Source organism: Eschrichtius robustus, chromosome 7 (assembly GCF_028021215.1).
Source record: "Eschrichtius robustus isolate mEscRob2 chromosome 7, mEscRob2.pri, whole genome shotgun sequence".
NCBI lineage: Eukaryota > Metazoa > Chordata > Mammalia > Artiodactyla > Eschrichtiidae > Eschrichtius > Eschrichtius robustus.
This window is the reverse complement of record NC_090830.1, coordinates 132,385,805-132,412,956: the sequence shown is the minus strand read 5'-3', so window position 1 is coordinate 132,412,956 and position 27,152 is coordinate 132,385,805. Positions and strand designations below refer to the sequence as shown.

Here is a 27,152-nt window from a genome sequence, read left to right as displayed (position 1 = left end):
CGCAAGAATGCTGATAATTACTTCATGTGATAGTTTAATTGAAAAAATCAAAACTTCACATAAGTCCATCCTTATCAAATCATGCCATCCTTAAGATGAAATAGTGGGTGAGAACTAAGTCAATTCAAGAAACGAAGTTGGTCAAGTTTTAGAATTTTGATTTTAATTTACCCCAAAGCAAAATTATCTGGCTCAAGCATTAATGCAGGAAGGGAGGTGAATCTCAAAAAAAAAAATTTTTTTTAATGATATTTACAAAGAAATGTTGCAAAATAATTAACATCAGCCATTTCCATAGGTTAGGAACTTTCAGTTGATTTTGTGGGTCTTCTTAAATAGCATTAAACCCCTTACTACTAGCGGTATCTGCAAATGTCGGTCACGTCCAACAATTCCAGGTACTGAACTCCTTTTCAACCGCCTCCCCCCACCCTTTCCCATTTAAAAAAAAAAAAAGTCATGGCAACTTAAAGCATCAACCTCCTCACTCATTTCAAGGTGGTGGTCCCATCCCAACTCGCCCAAGAAAAATTACACTGAAACCACCCGACACGGATAGAGGTATCCTGGACAGAGATGGCGCAAATGGTTACTGACCTATCACTCCGGGGAGCAGAGTGGCCGCTCAAGGTCATCTTCACAACCACTTGTCAAACAGGCAATCAGTGAGGGGGTGACGTATGCACAAAAAGGAGACCCCAACCGCCTATGCACAGCAATAGTCCCTTAACACAGATTAAGTCTGTGACACGATGAGCCTAAAAACCAAAAACATAAAAAGGTCCAAATCCATGGTGCACCTGGGTTTTAACTGACAGAAAACACCACCCACACTGTATTCTCCCTAGAAAAAGAACCAAGAAGTCCATACAGTTAAAGGTATTACTGTCCGGAGTCAACCAAAGGACATACAGTATCTTTCACCCTGCCATATATCATCTGAGAAAGGAGTGCAAACTCTTATCTTGGGACAACAGTTATGGCTGTTTGATAGTTCAAGAGCTTAACATAGCATTGATTCACCAAAATGTTGGCCTTTACCAGCCAATCTGCTGTGAAAACCATTTAAAGCCCCATCCCTGTCTGGAGCCTAAGAAATGGAGTCATATATATATATATATATATATATATATATATATATATATATATATGTAATTCTTTCCCACAGGGAAGAATGCTGTACCTGTTAAACTAGATGTGGTCAGGGTCACTGATCTATAAATAAATAAATAAAGAGGCACCTCAGGGGACACACCACGCAGCAAACACAACACACGGAGGCTAAAGACCGAGCCTGCAGTTTTCTCAACAGCACTGACTGTAATGTAGACCCTAGCAACTAGATGCTTTTCCCTCAAACATTTCTCTTCGGCTTCTTCAACTGGGAGAGCAGTTTTTGCTTAACAGCAACTAGAACAGGATGTCTGGCCACTAAAGAATTCTCCCCCTACATGGAGAAAAGTGTATAGGGATGCTGTGCTATGTAATCAGAATGGCAGCCTTCTAAAAACTTAATTAATTCTGTCCAAAATGAAAGCAAACCATAGAGTCAATTTGTAAGAAAACATTAACCATTTGAAACAGTAACATACACCATTATTACATCAAAATTCATTCATATGGAATCAAATTGCAAATATTTTCCCTGCAAGTTCTAGCATGCAGCAAAAGCGATCATCCCGGGAACACGTTTCAAGGAGTGTTCAGAGAGGGAAGAAAGAACTGAAGATATGACATCTCATAGGTAATTTTCCATTTTTAGTATTCCAGCATCAAATCTGAGGTTGTGCACATTTCAATAGCATCTAAACAGAACTTAGAAGAAAACAAGAAGTAAATATTTCAAGGTTTTCACAGCCTTTTCATCAAAGGGAAGGAAAATTGTGTGTGTGTGTGCGCGCACGTGTGTGTGTGTGTGTGTGTGTGTGTGTGTAGGGCTTCTTTCCAAATTCCTTGCCACATCAATAGTCTACAAAGTGCTTACCAGGACACTAAGTCTTTTTGTGTTCCTGAGTTAGGTCTGAAATTTTTACCCAGTTTTGAATGTATACCTGAAGTGGTCAAATAATACTTTTTGTAGAAAGTTTTCCTACCTAAGATTATAGTTTTAACTTTAAATAAGAATGGCCACAATTAACCAACATGCAAAAATTCTCAGACTACTCACTGAGAAATTCATTATACAATGCATTTACCACCTTACTGCGTTCTTAAATCTTTATTCTATACTGAACTGATATTCCCAATTAGCCCAAGCAAAGGCATGCCTTTCTAACACAATTTGCTTAAAGCAGACTTGATGATAAAAGACAGTAAGAATCCACAGACCCTATGCATGGCAACCTGGGAGAGTATAACATTGTCAACAGGGTCAAGTGGGCAAATTTCACACGATTCATTCAGTTAGGGGTGGGCCGGCTCCCCCGAGCACTCCCCCGCCAGCACTCCCCTCACTTACATCCACCGAATAACTATTCACAAAGAGACTGCTGCCCAGAGTCTGGTAGAAGCAGCCCCATCTTAAGGGCACTCTTCCAAACAAATAAATACCTAAACACTGAAAAGGGGCATATCAGAAACTTTTAAAAAGACAAAATAATAGAAACCAAAACCCTTTCCAAAACAAGGGAACGATGTCTATGCAAAGTTCACTCAATAAAAAATCCTCACTTTTCTTACAGTTTGTTCCTTAAAGATTTGATTTTATTTTATTGGGCACAACAGGAACTAAATTATTAATAAAAATAAAAGCTTGTTTTTATTTTTATGTTTTGCTGTGGATAATTTGTACAAAAAAGTTTCCAAATCTCTAACGAGCTCTAGTGAGACATAATGTAAAATGGATCTTTTAAGATGGAAGTAGAAAGCCAGGTTCTACTTAAAAAAGAATTATCTCAAAGGAACAAAGAGCGATCTGCCACGTGCTTTTGGAGGTGCCCATGCTGGAAAAAACTTCTCAATAATATGAAGATGCTGGTACAACTTTTCCTATTACACAACTTCTTACACAACCACATGCGTTTACATATATAGACAGATTTACAATTTGAAAGGAAAGGAGTTCTGTCTTAATAAAATTCATTTTCTACAAACTGTAGTCCAAGGTTCTGTCTCCTCACACAGCAGATGCATCATCTCCATTGGGTGCGGATCAGAAAAAAACCCTTCCAAGCAGATCCTGCCAGATTTGCTTCACTTCATGCCAGGCACTCTGCTTGGAGCACCACGGTAACGTGGAGGTCACCAGAGAGCTGATACCTTGCTCTTCTGCTCTTTGATTATTTTCACTCATCTTCATCATCTTCGTCTTCCTCCCCATCAGACAGGGATGTACAAGGCCGGATCTGTCGGTAGCGGTCAAGCCATTTTTCTACCATCTGCGTGACCAGAGGGTGATTTCGCCGCCGAGAGCTCTTCTGCATGGCCACGAGAACTCCTCCCTCAGTCACACAGCACTCCAGCCACTCCCTGAGCAGCTTTTCTTGCTGTTCCTCATTACCTAGCTTTTAGAGGAATGTGAAGAAGAGGCAAAATAATACAACAGATCAGAGACTTGACAGGAAAAATTTAACAGAAACCTACAGCTGGTGTGATTAATGAAAAAGGCCAGAGCAACGAAGTGTTTCAACATGGATTCCACCTCTCATCAATTTTACGTTTAAAACCCAGTTTCCTGCGGTTAAATAGAAAAAAACATCAATGGGAAAATTCACAGAAAAACCTAGAGGGGAGAACAGCCTAGTAGTAAGTTAATTTGCTTGATATAATAGCAAAAAGCAAACGTTATCTAATAAGCTGATCCTGGCAAAGGAAAAGCTATAAAGAGAAAGTTGCAGCTTCAAACACAACAAGGTAAGTTTACTCAGTAAGTTATGTATAGAGGCTCAAGCTACAAAAATTATCTATGAACTTTTTTCTTAATGTCACGGGTATAAAAAGTTTATAATTACTATTACTAGTATATTAAATAAAAGACCAATAATTTTATAAGAACATGGGTTTTCTGAGCGTGTTCTTTTACACATTCTCACCACCTCCCCTGCCTGGTCTGCACCACCGTCTCCCCTGCAGCCACAGGGATCTCCTACCTGGCGTCCTGCTCCTGCTCCTGCTCCCACCACTGCCCAGGGATCTAGTCTCAACTGAGTTGCCAGTATTCCTCTTGCGGGCAAACTGGCTGTTGGCTCCCCAGCTTACCCAGAATAAAGCCAAGGATTTAAAAGACAGTTGACGACCCCATGCCACCCCTTAACCTCTCAGCCTCGCCTCTCCCCGCCAAACCACACTGGCTTGAACGTCCCTCTACCTACAACTCTCTTCCCCCAGGTTCTGCAAGACTCCGTCCTCTTTCAGGTCTCAATTCAGGCGTCGCCTTCCTCAGTGATGCCTTACCTTGGGCCCCCGTTGGCCCCCTCAGCCCCTCCCTGTACTTTTTCTCCTCAGCACTCAGCGCTACCTGAGGGCCAGGACTTTGGTCTTCACTGCTTCATCTCTGGCACAACACATCCTACACAGCAATTCTGAAAGGATACGTTTCAAGGTCTGTCTGACCGGTATTTATAGAAGGTGACAATTACTACGACCAAATTCAAAACTGTGAGTGGTGGTACAGATAACACCACACCTGAAAGACACACTAGGCTGGGTTCTGGTACAGCGTCGCTACTTTAAGTAATTAATACAAGAAACAGGCTTCTTACCTCCTGAGCAGAAAGAAAGTGCACATGGAGTAACTTCCTCTCACTGTCAACCAGAGGCAGAAATGTAATGGTGACATCGTCATCGGTGTTCAGGTTAGCACCAGCACCCCGGTTACCATAGCCATCATTTTCCATGGCAACCAAAGCAGAGAAGTGGCCCCTTGTATAGCCCAGAGCAATCGGACTTTTCCAACAAAAACTCTGTTCCCACAACAAAGGCAAATACACACCTGGAAAGAGGGAAGAAAATCACAATGAGATTTTCAGGATGTGACTGCAACGTGCACTAAAATAATAAACAAGGAAGTTCCAAAATACTCACGATAATGGCTTACCTTGAAACCGAGTATATCCTAAAGTTTCTCCCCGGAAACTTTTATAATATTTTACTCCATAAACTATAATTGGTCGTCTAAGAATATGTGCAAGTACAAAAATGTGGGTCTGTTCCAAACTTGCTCCAGGCTGTACAGAACACAAAATAAAAGAAAGCAAATTCTCTTTAAAACATTTATTACCACCCCGGAAAACTGACGTGTACAACACAATGCTACCCTCCTTCATTACACTATCTCAATTCATTTAAAAAATATAGTAATACTACTGTCAAACTAAAGAGTTTGATTCCTCAAATAACAAAGTCCAATAAAAGAAATCTGCAAAGTTTATGTACAGGTATCCTTCATTATCCAAACTCAAGAACTGAACAGATTTGGTTACATACTGATTTCAGAAACAAGAGATTCAGACAGCAAAGGAAGCTTGATTTATATAACTGCCTTCTGGTTAAGCTACTTGTCAAAGTACTACCTACAACAAGGTCCACCCGAAGTAAAAAGATGAGCTTCGTTATCTCACACAAACATAAATGGCTGCAAATGGCTGCATCGCCTAAGGCAAGAATATGCAACAGGTCTCCGTCCCCCTATAACGATTCTGACAGCACCTTTCCAGGAGGTACATGTCTCAGATGTAAAACAGTCACTGTGAACCCTGCCCAAATGGCCCAAAGACAGAAGGTACTTCCCTCAGAGGGTACTAACGAATTACGATGCTTTCTGCAAAGAAAACAAGTGGTTTGTTGTGCATATATTTGAAGTTTACAGTTTAGTATATTAATATGCTTCATAAAATAAAACTAGCATGAGTGTGAGGGACAGCCCTACACAATACATCTGTAAAAGTTCATTCCCCAGTTAGTTAATCACTCCTGTCCACGGCACCTTCTCCTCGGCCTACGTCACGTGGACAGAGCCTCCTCGCCTGGGGAGCCTTATGAGGGTCACAACTGGATCCTCAGGGGCCTGACAGCTCGGCATCAGCACCCACTACTAGCACAGTGATCTCGGGCAAGTGTCCCCTCGGACACAGAATGGGAGCTAACCCGTAGGTAGGTAAAACAGGCATAAAGCCACCATTTTTTTAAATTTTAATTTACTATTTTTTAAAATTTTCATTGGAGTATAGTTGATTTACAATGTTGTGTTAGTTTCTGCTGTACAGCAAAGTGAATTGTTATACATATACCTATATCCACTCTTTTTTAGATTCTTTTCCCATATAGGCCATTACAGAGTATTGAGTAGAGTTCCCTGTGCTACACAGTAGGTCCTTATTAGCTATCTATTTTATATATAGTAGTGTGTATATGTCAATCCCAAAAAGCCACCTTTCTGAGAGGACAATATAACTGAAGAGCGATCTGAGGAAATATTTAAGAGGTTAGAATCACCAAGTACAACTTTCATTTGGACAGTTGTTTAATCACTTAATATAAGAAACATGTTGCCCTCCCTGTTCTGCAGCGAGGACTTGCCTATGGTTCCAGAGCTGATAAACAGCAGTCACTAGAACCCAAGTCACCCGCTGCCAAGTCAAGCGCTCTTCCCTTCATGCCACACTGCCTCCAACACGGTCTTCATGTAAACCAAGGCATTTAGACCAGCTGCCTCACTCTTCTCATAGGAGAAACATGCCCTGAAGCATTCTTACCTGACTAGCAAGAGAGAGTATAAATGCCCAGTCTTCTTGCCACTGTTCTTCTCTCAAGGAAAAATGTAAACCAAAGCTCTGAGAATACCAGGACTCCCAATCTTTCCAACGCGTATAAAACCTAAAAGCAACAGAGTAAAAAAGAAGCCTTTCTATAAACAGTTCATTTAATGTTCCAATCATTTATGTAATGTAGTCTTTAAGCAATTCAAATGCAGAGATTAATAATTAATTTTACCTGGCTTGCAGTATATTTTTCAAATTAAAAATGCCTCCTTTCTGCTAGCAGACACCTTTTAACATATCCTCAGACATAATTTGATTCACCACCCACCAAATTTTCATCAAAACTACAAACACTAGTGATGAGAACAGCTGATTTCAACTGTCTACTATTGGTTTACAAATTAAAAATAAAAACACTCAAAATCATCTGAGAGGCTGGATAAAAATCAAAGACACTACATTTCTCCACTAATGAACAGTATCCACTACTTGGTCACGGACTAGAAATAGCCCATGTGTTTACAAGAACATCAAAATCACTTCCTTGAGATTTCATTCACTAAATAAAATTTTTGATTATCACATGACAATCCAAAAAAAAAAATCACTGTAACTACAAGAACAATCCCTTCTTCATGCTTAATACCTCTTTAAATACTTCGGCCTAATAAATTATGAAGATTAAAAATCAAACTAGGCCACTGGTAGACTGAATTACTAAAAGCAAAACATTCTTTTTCCTTAGATCAAGTATACAATTAAATAAAGCCAGATATAATTATGCTCAAAACTGTGATCCACTGTCTTACAAAACAAACCAGCAAAGACCTCTGAGGACAGACATTTAACCTGTTTGTAACATTACAGTCCTCTCACGTGTAGAGAACTATCAGAAATCCCCAATACTTTTATGTATTTGAATTCTAGGTAAAAGAATCAAAAGATCAGAAAACATTCTTTTGCTGTTGTTGAAAAGTTAAGGTATTAAATGTCTTAGTGTCACACGTTTCTTTAGAGTAACTTAATGCAGGGCTCCGTAAAAAGTAAATTAATATATTTTGGATTTAAAAAAGAATGTTACAGAGGCTTAACTCGTTTGATTAGAAAAAAAAACTTCTCTATGCCAGATAACCATAGGTTTTTTCTTTTTAAATCAGGAATGTAAGTTTCAATGCCAAATGTTTAAAAATAAAATATGGATATTCCTCTTTTAAAATACCTAAGATACACAGAAATATATTTCAATGCACCAATGACAAAATACATTGTTTTAATAAGTTCGAGGAGAAATATCATGAAACACAGAAAGTTGCTGCAGTTAAGAAATTTCTTGGTTACTGCCTAGGATCATTTTATGAATGCGATAGCTAAATTTGCCAGAAATCAAATGATGACTTGACTCAAAACTCAAGAAGACTGCAGAATAAGGGTGTTCAAAAAATATATTTTAAAAATAAGCACGTTCAAATAATCACACCCACCACACAAAGACCTAAACACTCAAGCTACCTGGCTCACTGAGAACAGACAAGCAAACCAAATCCAGGAATACAAGACCAAGTGAGACAGCAAGTTTGCCTTTAACATTCAAAAGTCAATTCCGGGCTTCCCTGGTGGCGCAGTGGTTAAGAATCCGCCTGCCGATGCAGGGGACATGGGTTTGAGCCCTAGTCCAGGAAGATCCCACATGCCTCAGAGCAACTAAGCCCGTGGGCCACAACTACTGAGCCTATGCTCTAGAGCCCGCGTGCCACAACTAATGAAGCCTGTAGCCCCCGCTTGCCACAACTAGAGAAAGCCCGCGAGCAGCAACGAAGACCCAATGCAGCCAAAAATAAATAAGTAAAAATAAATAAATTTATTAAAAAAAAAAGTCAATTCCACATTCATGGATGAATTCCACATTCAGGGCAATCTCTATCAAAATCTCAGAGGACTTTTCTGCAGAAGCCAGAACCTAAAATTTATCTAGAAATCCAAAGAATTCAGAATAGCAAAAAGAATCTTGAAAAAGAAGTACAAAGTTGGAAGACTTATACTACTCCTGATTTCAAAACCTACCACAAAGCTACAATCATCAAGAAAGTCTAATGTCAGCATAAGGACAGACATACATATCAACAGGAAAGAATTGAGAGTCCAGAAATAAACTTTTACTTTTATGGTCAAATACTTTTTGACAAAAGTACCAAGGCATTTGAATGGGGAAAAAAAATAAACAGTACTGGGACAACTGGATATCCATGTAAAACAGATGATTTTAGATCTTTACCTCACACCTTTAATAAAAATTAGCTCAAAATGGGTCACAGACTTTAAATGTAAAAGCTAAAACTATGAAATTCCTAGATGAAAACACAGGAATAAAACTTTAAAATTTTAAATTTAAAAACTGTAAACAACTATAATAAATATGCTAAGGGATCTAATGGAAAAAGATAGCATGCAAGAACAGATGGGCAATGTAAGAAGAGAGATGGAAATCCTAAGAAAGCCAAAATGAAATGCTAGAGATCAAAAACACCAACAGAAATGAAGAACATTTGTGATAGGCTTATTAGTGGACTGGATACAGCTAAGCAAAGAACCTCATGAAAATACATCAATACAAACCTCCAAATCTAAAAAGCAAAGATAACACATATAGAAAAAAAAAGAAGTGAATTTCAAAAAACCATGGGACAACTACAAAAGGTATAACATACAAATGACAATAATAGAGGGAGAAAAAAGAAAGTAACGGAAGAAATATTTGAAACAATAATGACTGAGAATTTCACCAAATTAATGTCAGACACCATACCACAGATCCAGGAAGCTCAGAGAACAACAAGAAGGAAAAATGCCAGAAAAACTACACCTAGGCATATCATATTCAAACTACAGAAAATTAAAGAAAAAAGTCCTGAAAGAAGACAGAGTATAAAAAACACCTACCTGGAGGTGCCTTAAAAAACGAAAAATAGATTTACCATATGATCCAGCAATCCCACTACTGGGCGTATACCCAGAGAAAACCATAATTCAAAAAGACACATGCACCCGAATGTTCATTGCAGCACTATTTACAATAGCCAGGTCATGGAAGCAACCTAAATGCCCATCGACAGACGAATGGATAAAGAAGTTGTGGTACATATATACAATGGAATATTACTCAGCCATAAAAAGGAATGAAATTGAGTCATTTGTTGAGACGTGGATGGATCTAGAGACTGTCATACAGAGTGAAGTAAGTCAGAAAGAGAAAAACAAATATCGTATATTAACGCATGTATGTGGAACCTAGAAAAATGGTACAGATGAGCCGGTTTGCAGGGCAGAAGTTGAGACACAGACGTAGAGAATAGACAATGGACACCAAGGGGGGAAAACTGTGGTGGGGTGGGGATGGTGGTGTGCTGAATTGGGCGATTGGGATTGACATGTATACACTGATGTGTATAAAACTGATGACTAATAAGAACCTGCAGTATAAAAAAACAAACAAAACAACTAATAAAAAAAAAAAACAAAAAACAAAAAAACACCTACCTGGGACTTCCCTGGTGGCACAGTGGTTAAGAATCCTCCTGGCAATGCAGGGAACACAGGTTTGAGCCCTGATCTGGGAAGATCCCACATGCCACTGAGCAACTAAGCCCGTGGGCCACAACCACTGAGCCTGCGTGCTACAACTACTGAAGCCCGTACGCCTAGAGTTCGTGCTCCACAACAAGAAAAGCCACTGCAATGAGAAACCTGCACAATGCAATGAAGAGTAGCCCCCGCTCGCCACAACTAGAGAAAGCCCACGCACAGCAACCAAGACCCAACTCAGCCAAAAGTAAATAAATAAATAAATTTATTTAAAAAGAACAAAAAACAAAAAACACTGCCTATGTAGAAACAAAAGATAAGAATTATATCCGACTTCTCAGAAACCATGCAAGCAAGAAGAGAATGAAGTGAAATATTTCAAAAGTTGAGACAAAAAAACCACCAAACTAGAATTCTATATCGTGTGAAATTATCTTTCAAAAGTAAAAGAGAAATAAAGTCTTTCTCAGACAAACAAAAATAGAGGGAATTTGTTGCCAGAGACCTGGTTCACAAGAAATGTTAAAAGAAGTTCTTTAGAAAGAAGGAAAAATAACATAGATCAAAAATTTTGATCTACATAAAGAAAGGAAGAGCATTAAGAAATAAATTGAAGATAAAATTTAAACTTTTTATTTTTTATTCTTAATTGATCTAACAGATAATAGTTTATTCAAAATAATAACAATATATTTGATTATGCATGCTTATGTATATATATATATATTGTGTGTGTATGCGCACGCGAGCGTTGTGTGCAGGTATGCGCTTATGTATGCTTACATATAAGTGAAATGAATGACAATAAAGATACAAGGGACAGAAAGGAGGAGTTAGGATTATTTTGTTATTATGAGGTAATGACACAACCCATGAAGTGGTACAACGTTATCTGAAAGCGGGCTTGGATGAACTGTAACAATATACTGCAAACTCTAGGGCAACCACTAATAAAAGTTAAAAAAAGAAGTATAACTGATATGCTAAGAAAGTAGAGAAAATAGAATCATAAAATACTCAACTAAAAACACGAAAGACAGTAAAAGAGTGAAAGACAAAAACAGGAACAAAGAACAGGGTAACAAATAGAAAACAGTTACAAACACGGTAGTTATGAATCCAACTATATCAATAATCACTTTGAATGTCAATGATCTAAATGTAATAATGCTGACAACATCAAATGCTGGCAAGGATATGGAGCAACAGGAATTCTCATTCATTGCTGGTGGGAATGCATAACAGTACTGCCACCTTGGAAGATCGACTGGCAGTTTCTCACAAAACTAAACACATACTCTTATCAGATAATCCAGCTATTATGAACTTTGGTGTTTACCCAAAGGAACTGAAAATCTATGAACACACAAAACCCTGCATATGGAAGTTTACAGCAGCTTTATTCATAACTGCCAAAACTGGCAAGCAAAGTGTCCTTCAGAATGGATAAAATGGGTACATCCAGACAATGAAGTACTTTTCAGCATTACAAAGAAATGAGCTATCTAAGCCATGAAAAAACACAGGAACCTTAAATGCACATTATGAAGTGAAAGCAGCTGATCTGAAATGGCTACATATTATATGACTCCAACCACATGACAGTGTGGAAAAGGCAAAAACAATAGAGACAGTAAAAAGACCAGTGGCTGCCAGAGTTAGGGAGGAGGAAAGGATGCACTGGCAGAGCACAGAGGATTCTGGGGCGTTGAAAATACTCTCTCTGACACTGTCATTGTAATTCTCTGTTCAACACTATCAATATAATGGTGGACACATGTCATTACACATTTGTCCAAAATCGCAGAATGTATACTAAGATGAACCCTAATGTGAACTACGGACTTTGGGTGATAAGGATTATTGCCAGTGTCGGTTCATCACTTGTCACAAACGTACCACTTTGTGGGGGATGTTCGTAATGGGCGCTTACGCGTGGGAGGACATGGCAAACAACAGTGCCTTCCTTTCCATTCTGCTGTGAACTAAAACTGCTCTCAACAAATTAAGGTCTAAAAATGTATACAGAGAGGCACAATAATAAGTTATCCAAAGATGATATTTCTAAGAGAACTGATTTTTCACTGATTTTTCCCCCTATTTATATTAATTACTCCCATTTGGCTCTCTATTTGGATTGACATGTCAATCAAAGGCAAGTACAATATTCCATCTTGAGCACTTGAGCCGGTTCAAATCATAGACACCCTACAGAACAGCACAGCTACCACCACAAAAAAAATGTCCTACCTTGGAGTGATAGGAGGAAGGGTTTAAATAAAAGAAAATTACTTTCTCAGTTCTCATTTAGATATTTTATGACTTAAAAAAAGTCCCATCCCACCTGATTCGGATTATGAGCAAAGGAAACCCTAGCAAAAAGCTGATTTAAAAGGAGACTGGGGCTTCCCTGGTGGCGAAGTGGTTGAGAATCTGCCTGCTAATGCAGGGGACACGGGTTCGAGCCCTGGTCTGGGAAGATCCCACATGCCGCGCAGCAACTAGGCCCGTGAGCCACAACTACTGAGCCTGCGCGTCTGGAGCCTGTGCTCCACAACAAGAGAGGCCGCGATAGTGAGAGGCCTGCGCACCGCGATGAAGAGTGGCCCCCGCTTGCCACAACTAGAGAAAGCCCTTGCACAGAAACATAGACCCAACACAGCCAAAAATAAATTAATTAATTAATTAATAAAAAAAAAAAAAAGGAGACTGCACAAGTGATATACTGGCTGCTCCTCTCCTGACCTAGGACAGGGCCCTCTCATTCTACCTTCTAATAGTCATATAAGAGCCCAGTCAACAAACTTGTCACAACTCAAAACAGTCAACAATTTAATCGTTATTCAGTAAGGTTAATAGCTAATATATTTGACCCACATCACTGATGCCTTGAATCTATGGCAACAATGCCTCCTCTCTCCCCATTTGATAATCTTCATCCCCTCTCCACCCCAAGATACTGAAAAAGATGTCTATGTGATCACTACAATCCTTGCAGCTTCCCATGCCTTAACTGTAAAACATCAGGTGAAGACCCTGTATGGCAGGGATTGGAGGAGGTGGTACCAAGGTGCTCTTTATTTCAGAAAGCCTGTTCATATGCCAGCTGAAGCATCCTTTTAGAACCAAGGCCTCCATTACCAAACGATCTGCTACAATAGCACTTACCAGTGGCTGCACTCATACAACCTAGGTCCTTCTCACTCTTAATAGCCATCTTGCCCATTTTCTACCTCAGATTATGGCAATCTCTTTCTTTTTCTCCCTACTTTCACATTAGACTTTTGAGACTTCAAATGACTCAAAACTAGAATTTCAGTGCTAATACAAATAAATGTAAGTGACAACTCCAATCCAGAGGATCACCCACTGCCAGCTTTGAGAAGTAGGTAGCATGAAGTTCCCAAACTATTATTATTAATAGCCACCAATGTCTTTTTTTTTTTAAAGCCCTCACAGCTAGGAAAAGTAGATATCACCTGCTGAAATTTACAGTACACTTTCAACCTTACAACAGGGTCAGAATATTACCACCAGAGGAAAGGCTAGCTGCTTTTTAAAAAGGACTTGCAAAATGGTAGCTTTACTAAAGGTTCAGATCTAGTTTCCAGGCTGAGCAGCCAGACCTCATCCACACCCAGAGGACAGATCTATCTTTCCAAGGGCAGAGTCACATTAACTAAACCTACAAGGCAGACCTGTAAAACCACAATATCCAAAACGACTCTCATCCTCTTGGTGTGGGCAGGCCCACACAAACAGCCAAATCATCATTAGGATGTTGTTTGATGAGCACGTAATCCAATCTAGAGAGGTCAGACAGACTGAACATTTAATGACATCAGGCTTACCTGGCCTGATGAATCCGCATCACAAAAGGAATGGTATTGCCCACACTACCAGATCAATCCAGAGCACTCACCCTCCACTAAAAGGCACAAAGTCCTCTCCCCTGGACAAGGGCTGAATGTCTAAACCATCAGTTCTGAATGACACATTCTTTCTTTAGCTATCCAATCAGGTTACCATCTGAATTTACAGTTCAAGACTAGCCATATACTTGATTGACTACTGGATTTTTTTTTAAAAAAGGATATTTTTGAGACAAGCTGAAAGTGTGATTTGGACTGTATGCTAGATAACTGAGTCAATGTTGATTTTCTTAGATGTGGTAATGAGGATGTGGTTGGGCAGGAGAGTATCCTTGTTCTTAAAAGATGCATGCTGAAATACCGAAGGGTAAAGCATCAGGATGCCTAATACTAACTGGCAAAGGGGAGTGTTTAGGTGCATAGAGATGCAGCACCTGTGGCAAAATGTTAACAATTAACAACTGGTCGATCCAATGAAGGAGATGTTGGGGTCCCTTGCACTGTTTTTTTTTTTTTTTTTTAACTTTTCTGTGGATTTGAAAATTTGCAAAATAAAACGTGGTCTTAAGACTACCTGTCTCAGGAGGAAAAACTCGTCATACACAATCAATATAATCTCTTAAAGTTGAACAGAAATACGAAATCAAAGCTACTTTAAAATATGAGCACCAGAGCTGACCAACAGACACGAAATACAGTGTACATATATGTAGTTTAAAATTTTCCACTAGCCACACTAAAAATAAACAGGTGAAACCAAAAAAATAAAATATGAGCAAAGACCTTTCTATATTTAAGACCACTACTACAACTTCAAATGTTTCTATTTTAAAGCTTAGCAAAAAGATATAAAAACCACTGAGATGTTCAAAGTGTCTCAGTGTCGAAAACCAAAGTTTTTTTCCCCCTAGCTTCCACAGAAAATATAACAGACAAAAAGTATCCCACCACTGTAAGGAAATGATTCAGCCAGTGCACTCCTGGATTTAAAAAGGGAAGGATGTCAGCTCACCAATGTGAACAGTCATGCAGGCTGTCATGCAGGGCTTTCCGAAGCACCGAGTCCTTGTCATAAATGCCCCAGGTAGCTTGTAGTACTGAATCAAGTAAGCAGTCTCCTGCAGTCCGGTTCCAAAGTGCATACAGTCGACTGTCCAAACGTGTAGCCAATTCCAAGGACCAGTTTATAATTGGAGATTCTTCTTCTAACTCTATATGAAGAATTTAAATAACATGTTCATATAAAACATTAATAAAGGAAATTGAAGATGATTCAAAGAAATGGGAAGATATTCCATGCTCTTGGATTGGAAGAATTAATACTGTTAAAATGGCCACACTACCCAAAGCAATCTACAGATTTAACACGATCCCTATCAAATTACCCATGACATTTTTCACAGAACAAAACAAATAATCCTAAAATTTACATGGAACCATAAAAGACCCAGGATTGCCAAAGCAATCCTGAGGAAAAAGAATAAAGCAGGAGGTCTAACCTTCCCAAACTTCAGAGAATACTTCAGACAATTACTACAGTAATCAAAACACCATGGTATTGGCACAAAAACAGACATACGGAACAATGGAACAGAATAGAAAGTCCAGAAATAAACCCGCACACCTACGGTCAATTAATCTTCAACAAAGGAGGCAAGAATATACAACGAGAAAAAGACAGTCTCTTCAGCAAGTAGTGTTGGGAAAGTTGGACAGATGCATGTAAATCAATAAAGTTAGAACACACCCTCACACCACACACAAAAATAAACTCAAAATGACTTAAAAGACTCAAATACAAGACATCACACCATAAAACTTCTGGAAAAGAACTCAGGCAAAAACATTCTCTGATATAAATCGTACCATTTTTTTCCTTAGGTCAGTCTCCCAAAGCAATAGAAATAAAAGCAAAAATAAACAAATGGGACCTAATCAAACTTGCAAGCTTTTACACAGCAAAGGAAACCATAAACAAAACAAAAAAAAAACAATCTGTGGAATGGGAGAAAATATTTGCAAATGATTTGACTGACAAGGGCTTAATTTCCAAAATATACAAACAGCTCATACAACTCAACAATGGAAAAACAAACAACCCAATTGAAAAATGGGCAGAAGACCTAAACAGACATTTCACCAGAGACATACACATGGCCAACAGGCACATGAAAAGGTGCTCAACATCGCTAATTACTGGAGAAATGCAAATCGAAACCAGAATGAGATACTACCTCACACTGGTCAGAGTGGCCATTATTAAAAAGTCTACAAATAACAAATGCTGGAGAGGTTGTGGAGAAAAGGGAACCCTCCTACACTGTTGGTGGAAATGTAAGTTGGTACAGCCATTATGGAAAACAGTACGGAGATTCCTCAAAAAACTAAAAATAGAGTTGCCATATGATCCAGCAATCCCACTCCTGGGCACATAGCCAGACAAAACTATAATTCAAAAAGATAAATGCTCCCCTGTGTTCAAAGCAGCACTACTCACAATAGCCAAGACATGGAAACGACCTAAATGTCCATCAACAGATGAATGGATAAAAAGATGTGGTACAATGGAATACTACTCAGCCATAAAAAAGAATGAAATAATGTCATTTGCAGCAACATGGATGGGCCTAGAGATTATCATACTAAGTGAAGTAAGTCGGAAAGAGAAAGACAAATACCATATGATATCACTTATACGTGGAATCTAAAATACGATGCAAATGAACTTATCTACGAAACAGAAACAGACTCACAGACACAGAGAACAGACTTGTGGTTGCCAAGGGGGAGGGGAGGAGGGAGAGGGATGGACTGGGAGTTTGGGGTTGGTAGATGCAAACTACTATATATAGGATGGATAAACAACAAGGTCCTAATGCAGAGCACAGGGAACTGCACTCAATATCCTGTGATAAACCATAATGGAAAAGAACATAAAAAAGAATGTATGTATAAGTATAACTGAATCACTTTGTTGTACAGCAGAAATTAACACAATATTGTAAATCAACTATACTTCAATATAAATAAGTAAGTAAATAAATAAAATGTTCATTTTCACGCTTCTGCAATTAAGAAATATTCAGTGGAAGAAAGAACCTATTCTCTAGAAGTTAATAGATTTATATGTAATTTATTAATAAACACCTAAATAATTCTGATCAATTGAAATATAAACCTTTTGAGTAGTTGAAACACCTTAAGGCTCTAGAATAAATTACTCCATTTTTAAATTCTTCACGATTTATTTTCTAAAAATTTTTAATATGAAAATATACTCATTCTAGAATAGGAAACAGAAAACCAAGGTTTAAAAATTTTTATACCTTTATTCACTCTACCACAGTTAAGAGCTATGAATGAGCACTTTTAACAGCACAATACAACACTGTTCTTAAGGACTTTATATTTTCAATTTAAAGTAGAAATAAAATATGTTGAGCATACACCAAACTATTCCAAAACTTACAAAGCAAAGCAAAAAGTTTATTGAAATCAATAAAAGATAAATTATACTCATTAATTCCATGCTTACCTTTTTGAACATCTCTATCAAGCACCTCATCAAATAATTTTTCTTGGACTGTTGGAGGCAAGTCTTCAATATCTACAAAGAAAAACCAGATTTAAAAAATCTTTATATGTCTCATAACTTAAAAAATTTGATGCCAGCATCTAACAGTAACTTCCTCTAAAATAACTCCCTTTCCACTGAAGGCTGTCGAGTAGCTTCTTTTAAAAAACATGCATGTATCTCGTGTGTGTGTGTGTGTGTGTGTATGAGGTGTAAAATATTTCCTTTCTGTACTTCATTATCAAAACTGTGATCTATCTACAAACAATAAAAAGAAAATCATTTGGACCAGTAATTATATACAGCTATTATCAAACCAACAAGAGATAACAAATGTTGTTGAGAATGTGGAGAAAAGGGAACCCTTGTGCACCAGTGGTGGGAATGTAAACTGGTGCAGTCACTATGGAAAACAGTATGAAGGATCCTCAAAAACTTAAAATAAAACTATCATATGATCCAGCAATCTCACTTTTGGGTACACAGCCAAAGGATATGGCAACAGGGTATCGAAAAGGTATTTGTACCCCCATGTTGGTTGCAGCATTACTCGCAATAGCCAATATATGAAAACAACCTAAGTGTCTATCAGTGGGTGAATAAATAAAGTAGATGTGATATATCTATACAATGCAGTATTATTAAGCCATGAGAAAGAAGAAAATCATGCCATTTGCAACATACGGAAGGACCTTGGAGACATTATGCTAAGTGAAATAAGCTCAACAGAGAAAGACCAATATTGCATGGTATTACTTACATATGGAATCTTAAAAAAAAAAAGTCAAACTCATAGAAACAGAGAGTAGAAAAGCAGCTGCCAGGGGCAAGGCAGGAAGGGATAGGGAGAAACTGCTAAAAGAGTACAAACTATAAGCCATAAAATGAAGACAGCTAGGATTAAATGCAAAACATAGTAACAATAGTCAGTAACGCTGTATTGTACAACTGAAATTCACTAAGAGAACAAAACTTAATGTTCTCACCCAAAATATAAATAAATTGATAAATAAATGTGAGGTGATGAATGTGTTAATTAACTAGACAGGGGGAATCTAGTTAATTAACAGTTAACTTTCACAATGTATGTATAAATCAAATCACCACAAAGTACACTTGAAATATTTTACAATTTTCTTTGTCAATGATAATAAAGTTGAAATAAAAGAAAAGAAAAAAGAACAGAGCTATCTAATATTCAAGTTAAAATTAACAACAACAACAACAAACAAACAAACAAATTTTTGTCTGTTCTCTTCCCCCCACACTCTCAACCTCTGCTCAGGACTGTTATTTTCAGACTTTAGAATCTCCTTATACAAGTTACTGAGCCATTCATTTTGGCACGCAGATTTCTGTTTTCCTCACCTTCTCAAATTCTCTATGCTCTGTTCAGTTTACTAATTGAGTAGTCTAGAGTAAGAAGCATTACCCTTACAAAAATGTTTTAAACTTACAACTATTTTCAACTTAAAATCTAATCATCACTTGAAGTACTAAGTTTAAATATACAGAGTGCATTTCAAATGAAATTTGTCTGATTTTAAAAAGCTTAGTTGTTATTTTCTACCATTTTGTAAATACCTCTGTTCATATCGCAATATAAAAAAAGCTCAAAACACTCAAAACCAAAATGTAAGTTTTATTTAGAAACTTTTGGTGTTTAGTGCATTTATTCAATGCCAACTGACAAAAAACAGCCTGGAAGACATTTCCACTTGTCATGGAACTGAAAAATAAAAAGTTGCTTCACAAATATAGTAGAAATTAATGTAGTAAGTGAAGAAAGTAATGACACTTTCAAAAGAATGCCAGTATCTTTGACTCAAATAACTTGACTCTACCTATCAAAAACCCATGTTCTGATCTTATCTCCTAATATCAGGTAACCAATAGTTATCTATGAAAAGAAAAAGAAAAAAAAGCAGACTGATAACATTCTAAAATAAAAACAGAGAAAAATAAATGGATAAAACAGACTTTTTTAAATATCTGAGGCCCACAAAGAAGTCACTTATTATCAGCTGCTGTCTTCCTGTCAGCTCTAGGGCATTAGTTTATAAATGGCCCCTGTACTGGTCACTTCCAGTAAAACAGGGTAATCAAGTAATTTAAGATCCACATATAGTAGCTAAGTTATCTGTTTTCTAACAGAAACATTTTCATTCAGACATTAAAAAATTATAATAAAGTGGAAATTTGTTCTCACACAGAGATTTGGAGTTACCTGCTGGCAATGTAAATGTTACAAGGTCAGTTAGGAAATAGCAAGCAAAATCCCCCTTTCTCTGATGAAGAGAGGCAGCTATCTCACGCCGGATTTGCTCTGTCAGTTCAGGACACACCATTGCTGGAATACACTTTGCGGCTTGTTGAGACACCTTAAATACAAAAGAAACTTTCCTCTACATCTCATTTATCATCAGTGGAAGCAGAAAAAAACAGTGTATAAAAGAAATTACCAAAATTTCCCAGTAACTCAAGGTGTTTTTGTTTTTGTTTTAAATATATGAGGTACTGGGTGTGATTTCCTCAGTAGTATAAGTATATATCAGTAAAACTTCCCTGGAAAACAGTGATAAAAATGCTTTGCCCTCTCAACTCAGTAGTTCTACTTTCTAGTGGAGTTTATCCCAAGGAAATACACAAAGATGCACATAAAAATTTATGTAAAATGGAGTTGTTCACAAACGTTCATCATAGGAGGGGGAGGGAGGACAGAAAACAAAGTAAGAATAACCATCATGCCCCTAATAAAAACATTCTTAAAAAACCAGGGAATTTTAGCTCACGGAGAAAGAGGAAAGTACAAACACTCTTCTCCTGCTCTGTTAAGAATATTTCAAGTAACTTGACTTAGAATAAAGAAAAGCATGATTTTTTTTTTTTAATAAATTTATTTATTTCTAGTTATTTTTGGCTGGGTTGGGTCTTCGTTGCTACACGCGGGCTTTCTCTAGTTGCGGGGACGGGGGCTACTCTTCATTGTGGTGCGCGGGCTTCTCATTGCGGTGGCTTCTCTTGTTGCAGAGCACGGGCTCTAGGCACACGGGCTTCAGTAGTGGCTCGCAGGCTTTAGAGCGCAGGCTCAATAGTTGTGGCGCACGGGCTTAGTTGCTCCACGGCATGTGGGATCTCCCTGGACCAGGGATCAAACCCGTGTCCCCTGCACTGGCAGGCGGATTCCCAACCTTTAAAGGGTTAGTTCCCAATGATTTCAAATCCCTCCCCACTTGTTACAATTCTGATTTTTTTTTTTTTTTTCTATTTTTGGGCCGCACCACACAGCACGCGGGATCCTAGTTCCCCGACCAGGGATCAAACCCGCACCCCGTGCTGTGGAAGCGCGGCGTCTTAACCACTGGACAGCCAGGGAAGTCCCTATAATTCTTTAATTTTTTAAAAAAGCATCCGGTTTCTCCAAGTGCAGAACAGACAACAAATCTCTGAAGTAGTACAATTCGACGGGAATGAAATCTGAGCACCGGTGCAGTGAGCACTACCACAGAGAACCTCTGAACAAGGAGGTGGCTGGAACTTTCCTGTCCTTTTTGAATGATGAATAACAACAAACGATGAAAAGACATTACCCTACATTTAACTTGTACTCCTTTTGTGGAGCTCAAGAAATCTATATACAGAGAATTCTGAAATCCAAGGTGAGTATCTGCTAAAGAGGAAATGAGTCTGGTGTGACCCTGAGCGAGCCAGTTGGCTCTGTTCTCTGCTGTCACTACAGACGCAGCCACTAACCTGGACGACCTTCCTGAATGCAGACTTCCAGTCACAAGTGGGGCTTGGAGCAGCAGATCTTCCAACAAGCCACACAAAGAATAAGTTTTACTGATAATGTCATCTACATAACACACGTGGACAGCTTAACTGTAATTACTATTAAGGTAAGTAAACAGTATTTCAAAAACCCTGCATACCCAACACAACCATTAGACATCCTATTCTGAAAACTACACAAAAATTCAATTCTCCTAAACTTTACTAGCCAGGATTACCAGTAACAATGAAATTGTCACCACATCTTATCTCCATGAGCCCAATCTAAGCAACACTAAAACTGGGGAAAACCAAATATTAAATATTTTCAGAATATAACGGACTATTATTTATCAAGTCAAAGCATTAAAAATGGATCTCAAAAGTAAATTCAAAAACAGCTTATCCCAATGTGCTAACCCTCGGCCCCTTTCCAAAATCCTGGGAAGATTCTTCTCAAAAACAACTTGGACTGAAACCTGAATATTGCAAACACCCCAAGAGAAACCTTACAGCTGGTGAATGGCCTCTAAGCTTCCTTCTCCCCCACCATCCTTAAGCATACGTCCCTGAGGCCTGCCTCTCATCTTCTAGCCCAGGGGTCCCCAATCCCCGGGCCGTGGACCGGTACCGGTCTGCGGCCTGTTAGGAACCGGGCCGCACAGCAGGAGGTGAGCCGCGAGCGAGCGATGCTTCACCTGCCGCTCCCCATCGCTCTCATTACTGCCTGAACCATCCCCCCACTCCCGCCTGCCCTCCCCCAGCCCGTGGAAAAACTGTCTTCAACGAAACCGGTCCCTGGTGCCAGAAAGGTTGGTGACTGCTGTTCTAGCCTCTTCAACCTCATGAGTCTCAACCATCTCCTTAGGCTACTGGTTAACTTAGGGTCCATGAACTTGGGAAGGGACCATGAATTAGCATAGGAATTTCAATTAAATTTAAATCTTTCATTTTCACTAACCTCTTGCCTACATTTAAAATGCATTTTCTTATACATCACATATATTTAATATTCTGATAACTATTTCAATATAACCGATTTCCTCTGTAATCCTATTTTTTATTTTATACATTTAAAAACAGTATTTTGAAAAGAAGTCCATAGGTTCCACCAGACTACAAACAGCATCCATTATCTAAAATCCAATTAAAACCCCTGGCCCAGACACATATTCCCAAAATATAATGTTCTCCTGTTCCCAGCCCAAAAGTACTTGGCTCTGTGCCCTGTCTGCAGACACATCCCTTAGTCCAGACTCATACTCTCCCCCTTCCAGTCTCCCTGATGGCCCCTTCAGTTCTGTCCTGTAGAGTGCCTACTCCATTGAGACTAAATCCCATCACTGATTTTGTTCTTTCCCTAGAACAAGCCTCCTTTCCACCTCCCCCATCTTGTAGCAGGGTGGTCTATGTGTACCACAGAATATAGCAAAAATTATAGTAGATCACTTCCTACATTAGGTTATATAGAAAAGACACTACAGTTTCCACTTGAACCATTCTCTCGCTCTCTCCCTCTCTTGGATCACTTGCTCTAGGTGAAACCAGCTACCACATCACAAGCAGCCCTACTGAGGGGCCCACGTAACAAGGATTTGAAGCCTCCTGCCAACAACTAGGTGAGTGTACTTGGAACCAGGTCCCCTAGTCCCCGTTGAGCCTTTTGACAACTGTAGCCCTGGCAGTTTGTAACCTCATGAGACCTTGAGCCAAAATCATTCAGCTAAGCTGCTCCTGGACTCCTTACTCTCAGAAACTGTGATAACAAGTGTTTGTTGTCTTAAGCTGTTAAGTTTTGAGGGGGTTGGTTACACAGCAGTAAATAATAAATACACTGGGGTTCTACTGTCTTCCTGCTGTTAGTCCCCAGAATGCTCTTAAGAGGTCAGTGACTTACACCAGTCCCTCCAGAACCTTCTCACAGTCCTCTACCAGCCTGAGAGAAGCCTATGTATCCCCTAACGACTGGAGCCTTGGCTCACAGCTGCCTTCCGTCTCCTGTCTCCAGCCACCACCAGCAACTGTAACTCCACACGGCAGCCCTTCCACTACACAACTGGGCATCACAACACAAATGCAGCCAGACCTCAGATACTACAGGAACTACTTCTTACTGTTCCATCCCATGTTCCAGAACTCTGGTCTCTCTAATCACACAGCTGCTTTTCAAACAGTCCCCTTCTCCCTTATCCTCAGTAAGCCTGTCCTTTGTTTTCAGCATGACTGTCTCTCAAGCCCTCCTTTGCTCTATCAGGTGCCCCTGCTTACAACGGACTCTTACCAAACTAAACACATGGCTAGCCATCTCAATCATGCTTTCATCTAACGTTCATATTTATTAATCCCCTCACCCCATGCTTTGTACATCAATGTTCCCAGATATTGGCGAACTTAAATGTGCAAGTAAGCATACACAGGAGTATACTGACCAAATTGGATTTGAATCCACAACTGATCTAACTCTCTGCAATTTTACCCTATTTCTCTTACCATTAAAAAAAAATTACCTGGGGAATTCCCTGGTGGTCCAATGGGTAAGACTCCACACTCCCAAGGCAGGGGGCCCGGGTTTGATCCCTGGTCAGGGAATTACATCCCACATGCATGCTGCAACTAAGAGTCCGCACGCCGCAACTAAGAGTCCGCATGTCGCAACTAAGAGGCCACATGCCGCAACTAAGAAGTCCGCATGCTGCAACTAAGAGCCCGCATGCTGCAACTAAAGATTCCGCATGCCGCAACTACGACGTGGAGCTGCATAAATAAATAAATGAATAAATAAATATTTTTCTTAAAAATTACCTGGATAATATAGTCACATCCTAATTCATTTGCAACCTCTGTCCTTTGTAACAAACATGTCCCTAGTTGTCTAATCCAGAAACCCCAGAACCAACTCTGACCCTTAACTCACCGTTACTCCCCATGGCCAATCTATCCACTTAGTTCTGCCTACATCACCAGCATCTCTCTCAAACCAGCCCACTTCTTTCCTTTTCTGTTGCCACTACTGTCCCAGCAGAGTTCCTGCCAGCATCACTGCAGTGTCCTGCTAACCAGGCTTGCCCCTCTCTAAAGTGAGCAGCCAAAACACACTCTGATCTTGTCACTCCCCAGCCCCTCTACCTAACCCTTTTTAAAGCCTTATTCTGCCCTCAGAATAATTTTCAAATTCTTTGGCCTAGAAGATCCTTCACACTGCGTCCCCTACTTGCCTCTCTCACTTCCCCTTCGCCATCACAACCCTGCTGAGCTACCTGCAAGTTCCAAATTCGCCACAAATACCACCGCCCTCGCCTCTGAATAAAATGTTTCCTCAACTCCCTTCTCTCCACCTACTGTTTGAGGCTAATTCCTCCTACTCCTTCACATCTCAGCTAAAATGTTACCTGTTACAGGTAAGAAGGTAAGATACCTCAAAACACCTTCTCAAGCACTCTCCACAGCACCTGGCATTTACATCTCTGAAACTGCACTCTGGGGATTTCCCTGGTGGCGTGGTGGTTAAGAATCTGCCTGCCAATCCAGGGGACACGGGTTCGAGCCCTGGTCCGGGAAGATCCTTCATACCGCAGAGCAACTAAGCCCGTGTGCCACAACTACTGAGCCTACGCTCTAGAGCCCGCAAGCCACAACTACTGAGCCTGTGTGCCACAACTACTGAAGCCCACGCACCTAGAGTCCGTGCTCCGCAACAACAGAAGCCACAGCAATGAGAAGCCCGCGCACCTCAACGAAGAGTAGTCCCCACTCACCACAACTAGAGAAAGCCCGCGCACAGCAACAAAGACCCGAGGGAGGGAGGGAGAGGGAGAGGGAGAGGGAGAGAGGGAGAGAGGCAGAGAGGGAGAGAGAAAGAAGGAAAGAAAGAAAGAAAGAAATTTTTTTTGAAAAAAAAAAAAAAACCTGCACTCTCTACAGAATAACTGTACCTGGAGATTCATTGAAGGAAGAGCCAATGTCTTCACAATTATACCCCTTTTATGCACAGTGCCTGGCACATAGTAGGTACTCAATAAATGTTAGTTGAATGAATGACAGATACATCCCAGTTTTTTTTAAATCAAACATATGACTCAAATATTGTAGCAAAATGTCCTGTTTTAAAAACACATATCCTTAAAAATTATTTACTTCTGTTGAAGTCTAAGTTTAATGTCATTTTTAAAAGAGGATAGAAGATTGAATCTAAAACATTTAAGAACTGAGAAACATTATAACATCAAAAATGAAAACTAAAGAACACATTTCCTTCATATAAAAGAATGTTTAATCAAAATGCCACACTCACCTCTGTAAGCAATATTGCTAGCATATCCTGCCTCTGAAAACGTATAGCCAGATGTACCAGAGTATAGCCAACATCGAAAGCAGAAGGACGGTTCAGCAAGCGCACTTCATCTGCAGTGAGCTGACGGGCAATGTCCCCTCCTGATGATTTGTATGCTTCTATAGCAGCTAAATCACCTTCTACAACCCCTAAAACAAGCATCAAGACAGAAAAAAGTTCAATTTTATTTTTCTTCCAAAAGCATAAACCTGTAGCATTCACTCTAAACTCTGATTCTCTGTGCTTCCTGGATCCCGGGGCATCATTTAAATGTGCTATAGAATATAAGGAAAATTACAGTGTATTCCTTTCCCTTTCATTTCCTTCCAGAACTAGAACTGCCTAGTTAGGCACTTACCATCACATTAGTGCTGGTTCCATGCTCTGGTAATGTTTAGAGAAATTATTAGAATATATTAATTGGATCAAAGATCAACAATCTAGTGTGAGTAACTAGACTTCACAAAAGACACTAAGTTCCTGTTCTGGTCCTGGCTCTGCAGAAACCAAGGAGACAGGGATGTGCTTCCCGTTGGTGTTGGGCTGCTTTTGCCCTTTATTCTGCCTATCTTTTTTTTTTTTTTTTTTTTTTTTTTTTTTTGGCGCACCAGGCAGCTTTGCGGGATCTCAGTTCCCCGACCAGGGATCAAACCCAGGCCCACAGCAGTGAAAGCACCAAATCCTAACCACTGGACTGCCAGGGAATTCCCTAGGCTGCATTTTTAAAGCTGGATCAAAACAAACGCTGAGCCTTCCACACTACTGTTTTGTTAGCTTGGAGACAATTTAGAGCAGTCAAAAACATTTTTAATGTAAGTAAAAGTTAGCAATATTTTGATTTCAGAATTTCTCATAGCCAAGTCTTCCTTACACCCATTAAGAATTATTAATACAGTTAAAACTTGAGCTAGATGATTTTGAACAGAAACAGGCTAAAATAAAACACTATAAACCAGGTGGGGAGTAGAGATAAAAAAGAAGTATCAATTTTTCCAAATCTATAAAGAACTTTCCATTCCCACTGAACCATGTTATTATTCTTAACACAAATTAATGTTAGGTAATGACAAAAATCCTATTTACTAAGCAGTACAGTACATCTATGGATAATAAATAGCCTTGGCAAAAAGTGAAGGTGTAGGTTAGCTTCAAATTTACCACAAATAGTATTAAACACACACACACACACACACACACACACGAGACTGCAGGACTAAATAACTTTGTTTCCTAAATTTCATCAAGAAAAATTTGTTACATAAAATGCTACTACCAGCTAGAAATATTCTTAGGGTATTTTAAAAAAAGCCTTTTAACCTGCTATCTTG

General features: G+C 39.2%; 1 protein-coding gene across 4 annotated transcripts in view; it reads right to left on the bottom strand.

The window, feature by feature from the left end:
- Positions 1-76: 76 nt before the first annotated feature.
- Positions 77-27,152, bottom strand: part of ZRANB1 (zinc finger RANBP2-type containing 1) — a 69,280-nt gene continuing 42,204 nt past the window's right edge. For 3 of the 4 annotated variants that reach the window (XM_068548732.1, XM_068548733.1, XM_068548735.1), the window contains 8 exons: positions 25,786-25,973; positions 19,951-20,104; positions 17,685-17,756; positions 15,162-15,360; positions 6,693-6,813; positions 5,036-5,165; positions 4,701-4,930; positions 77-3,503 (listed from right to left, as the gene is read on the bottom strand). In XM_068548732.1, the coding sequence (XP_068404833.1) occupies positions 3,285-3,503; positions 4,701-4,930; positions 5,036-5,165; positions 6,693-6,813; positions 15,162-15,360; positions 17,685-17,756; positions 19,951-20,104; positions 25,786-25,973 (1,313 nt within the window). In that variant the 3' untranslated portion in view covers positions 77-3,284. The remainder of the gene's footprint in view (positions 3,504-4,700; positions 4,931-5,035; positions 5,166-6,692; positions 6,814-15,161; positions 15,361-17,684; positions 17,757-19,950; positions 20,105-25,785; positions 25,974-27,152) is intronic. The other variant, XM_068548734.1, reaches the window with a different exon arrangement.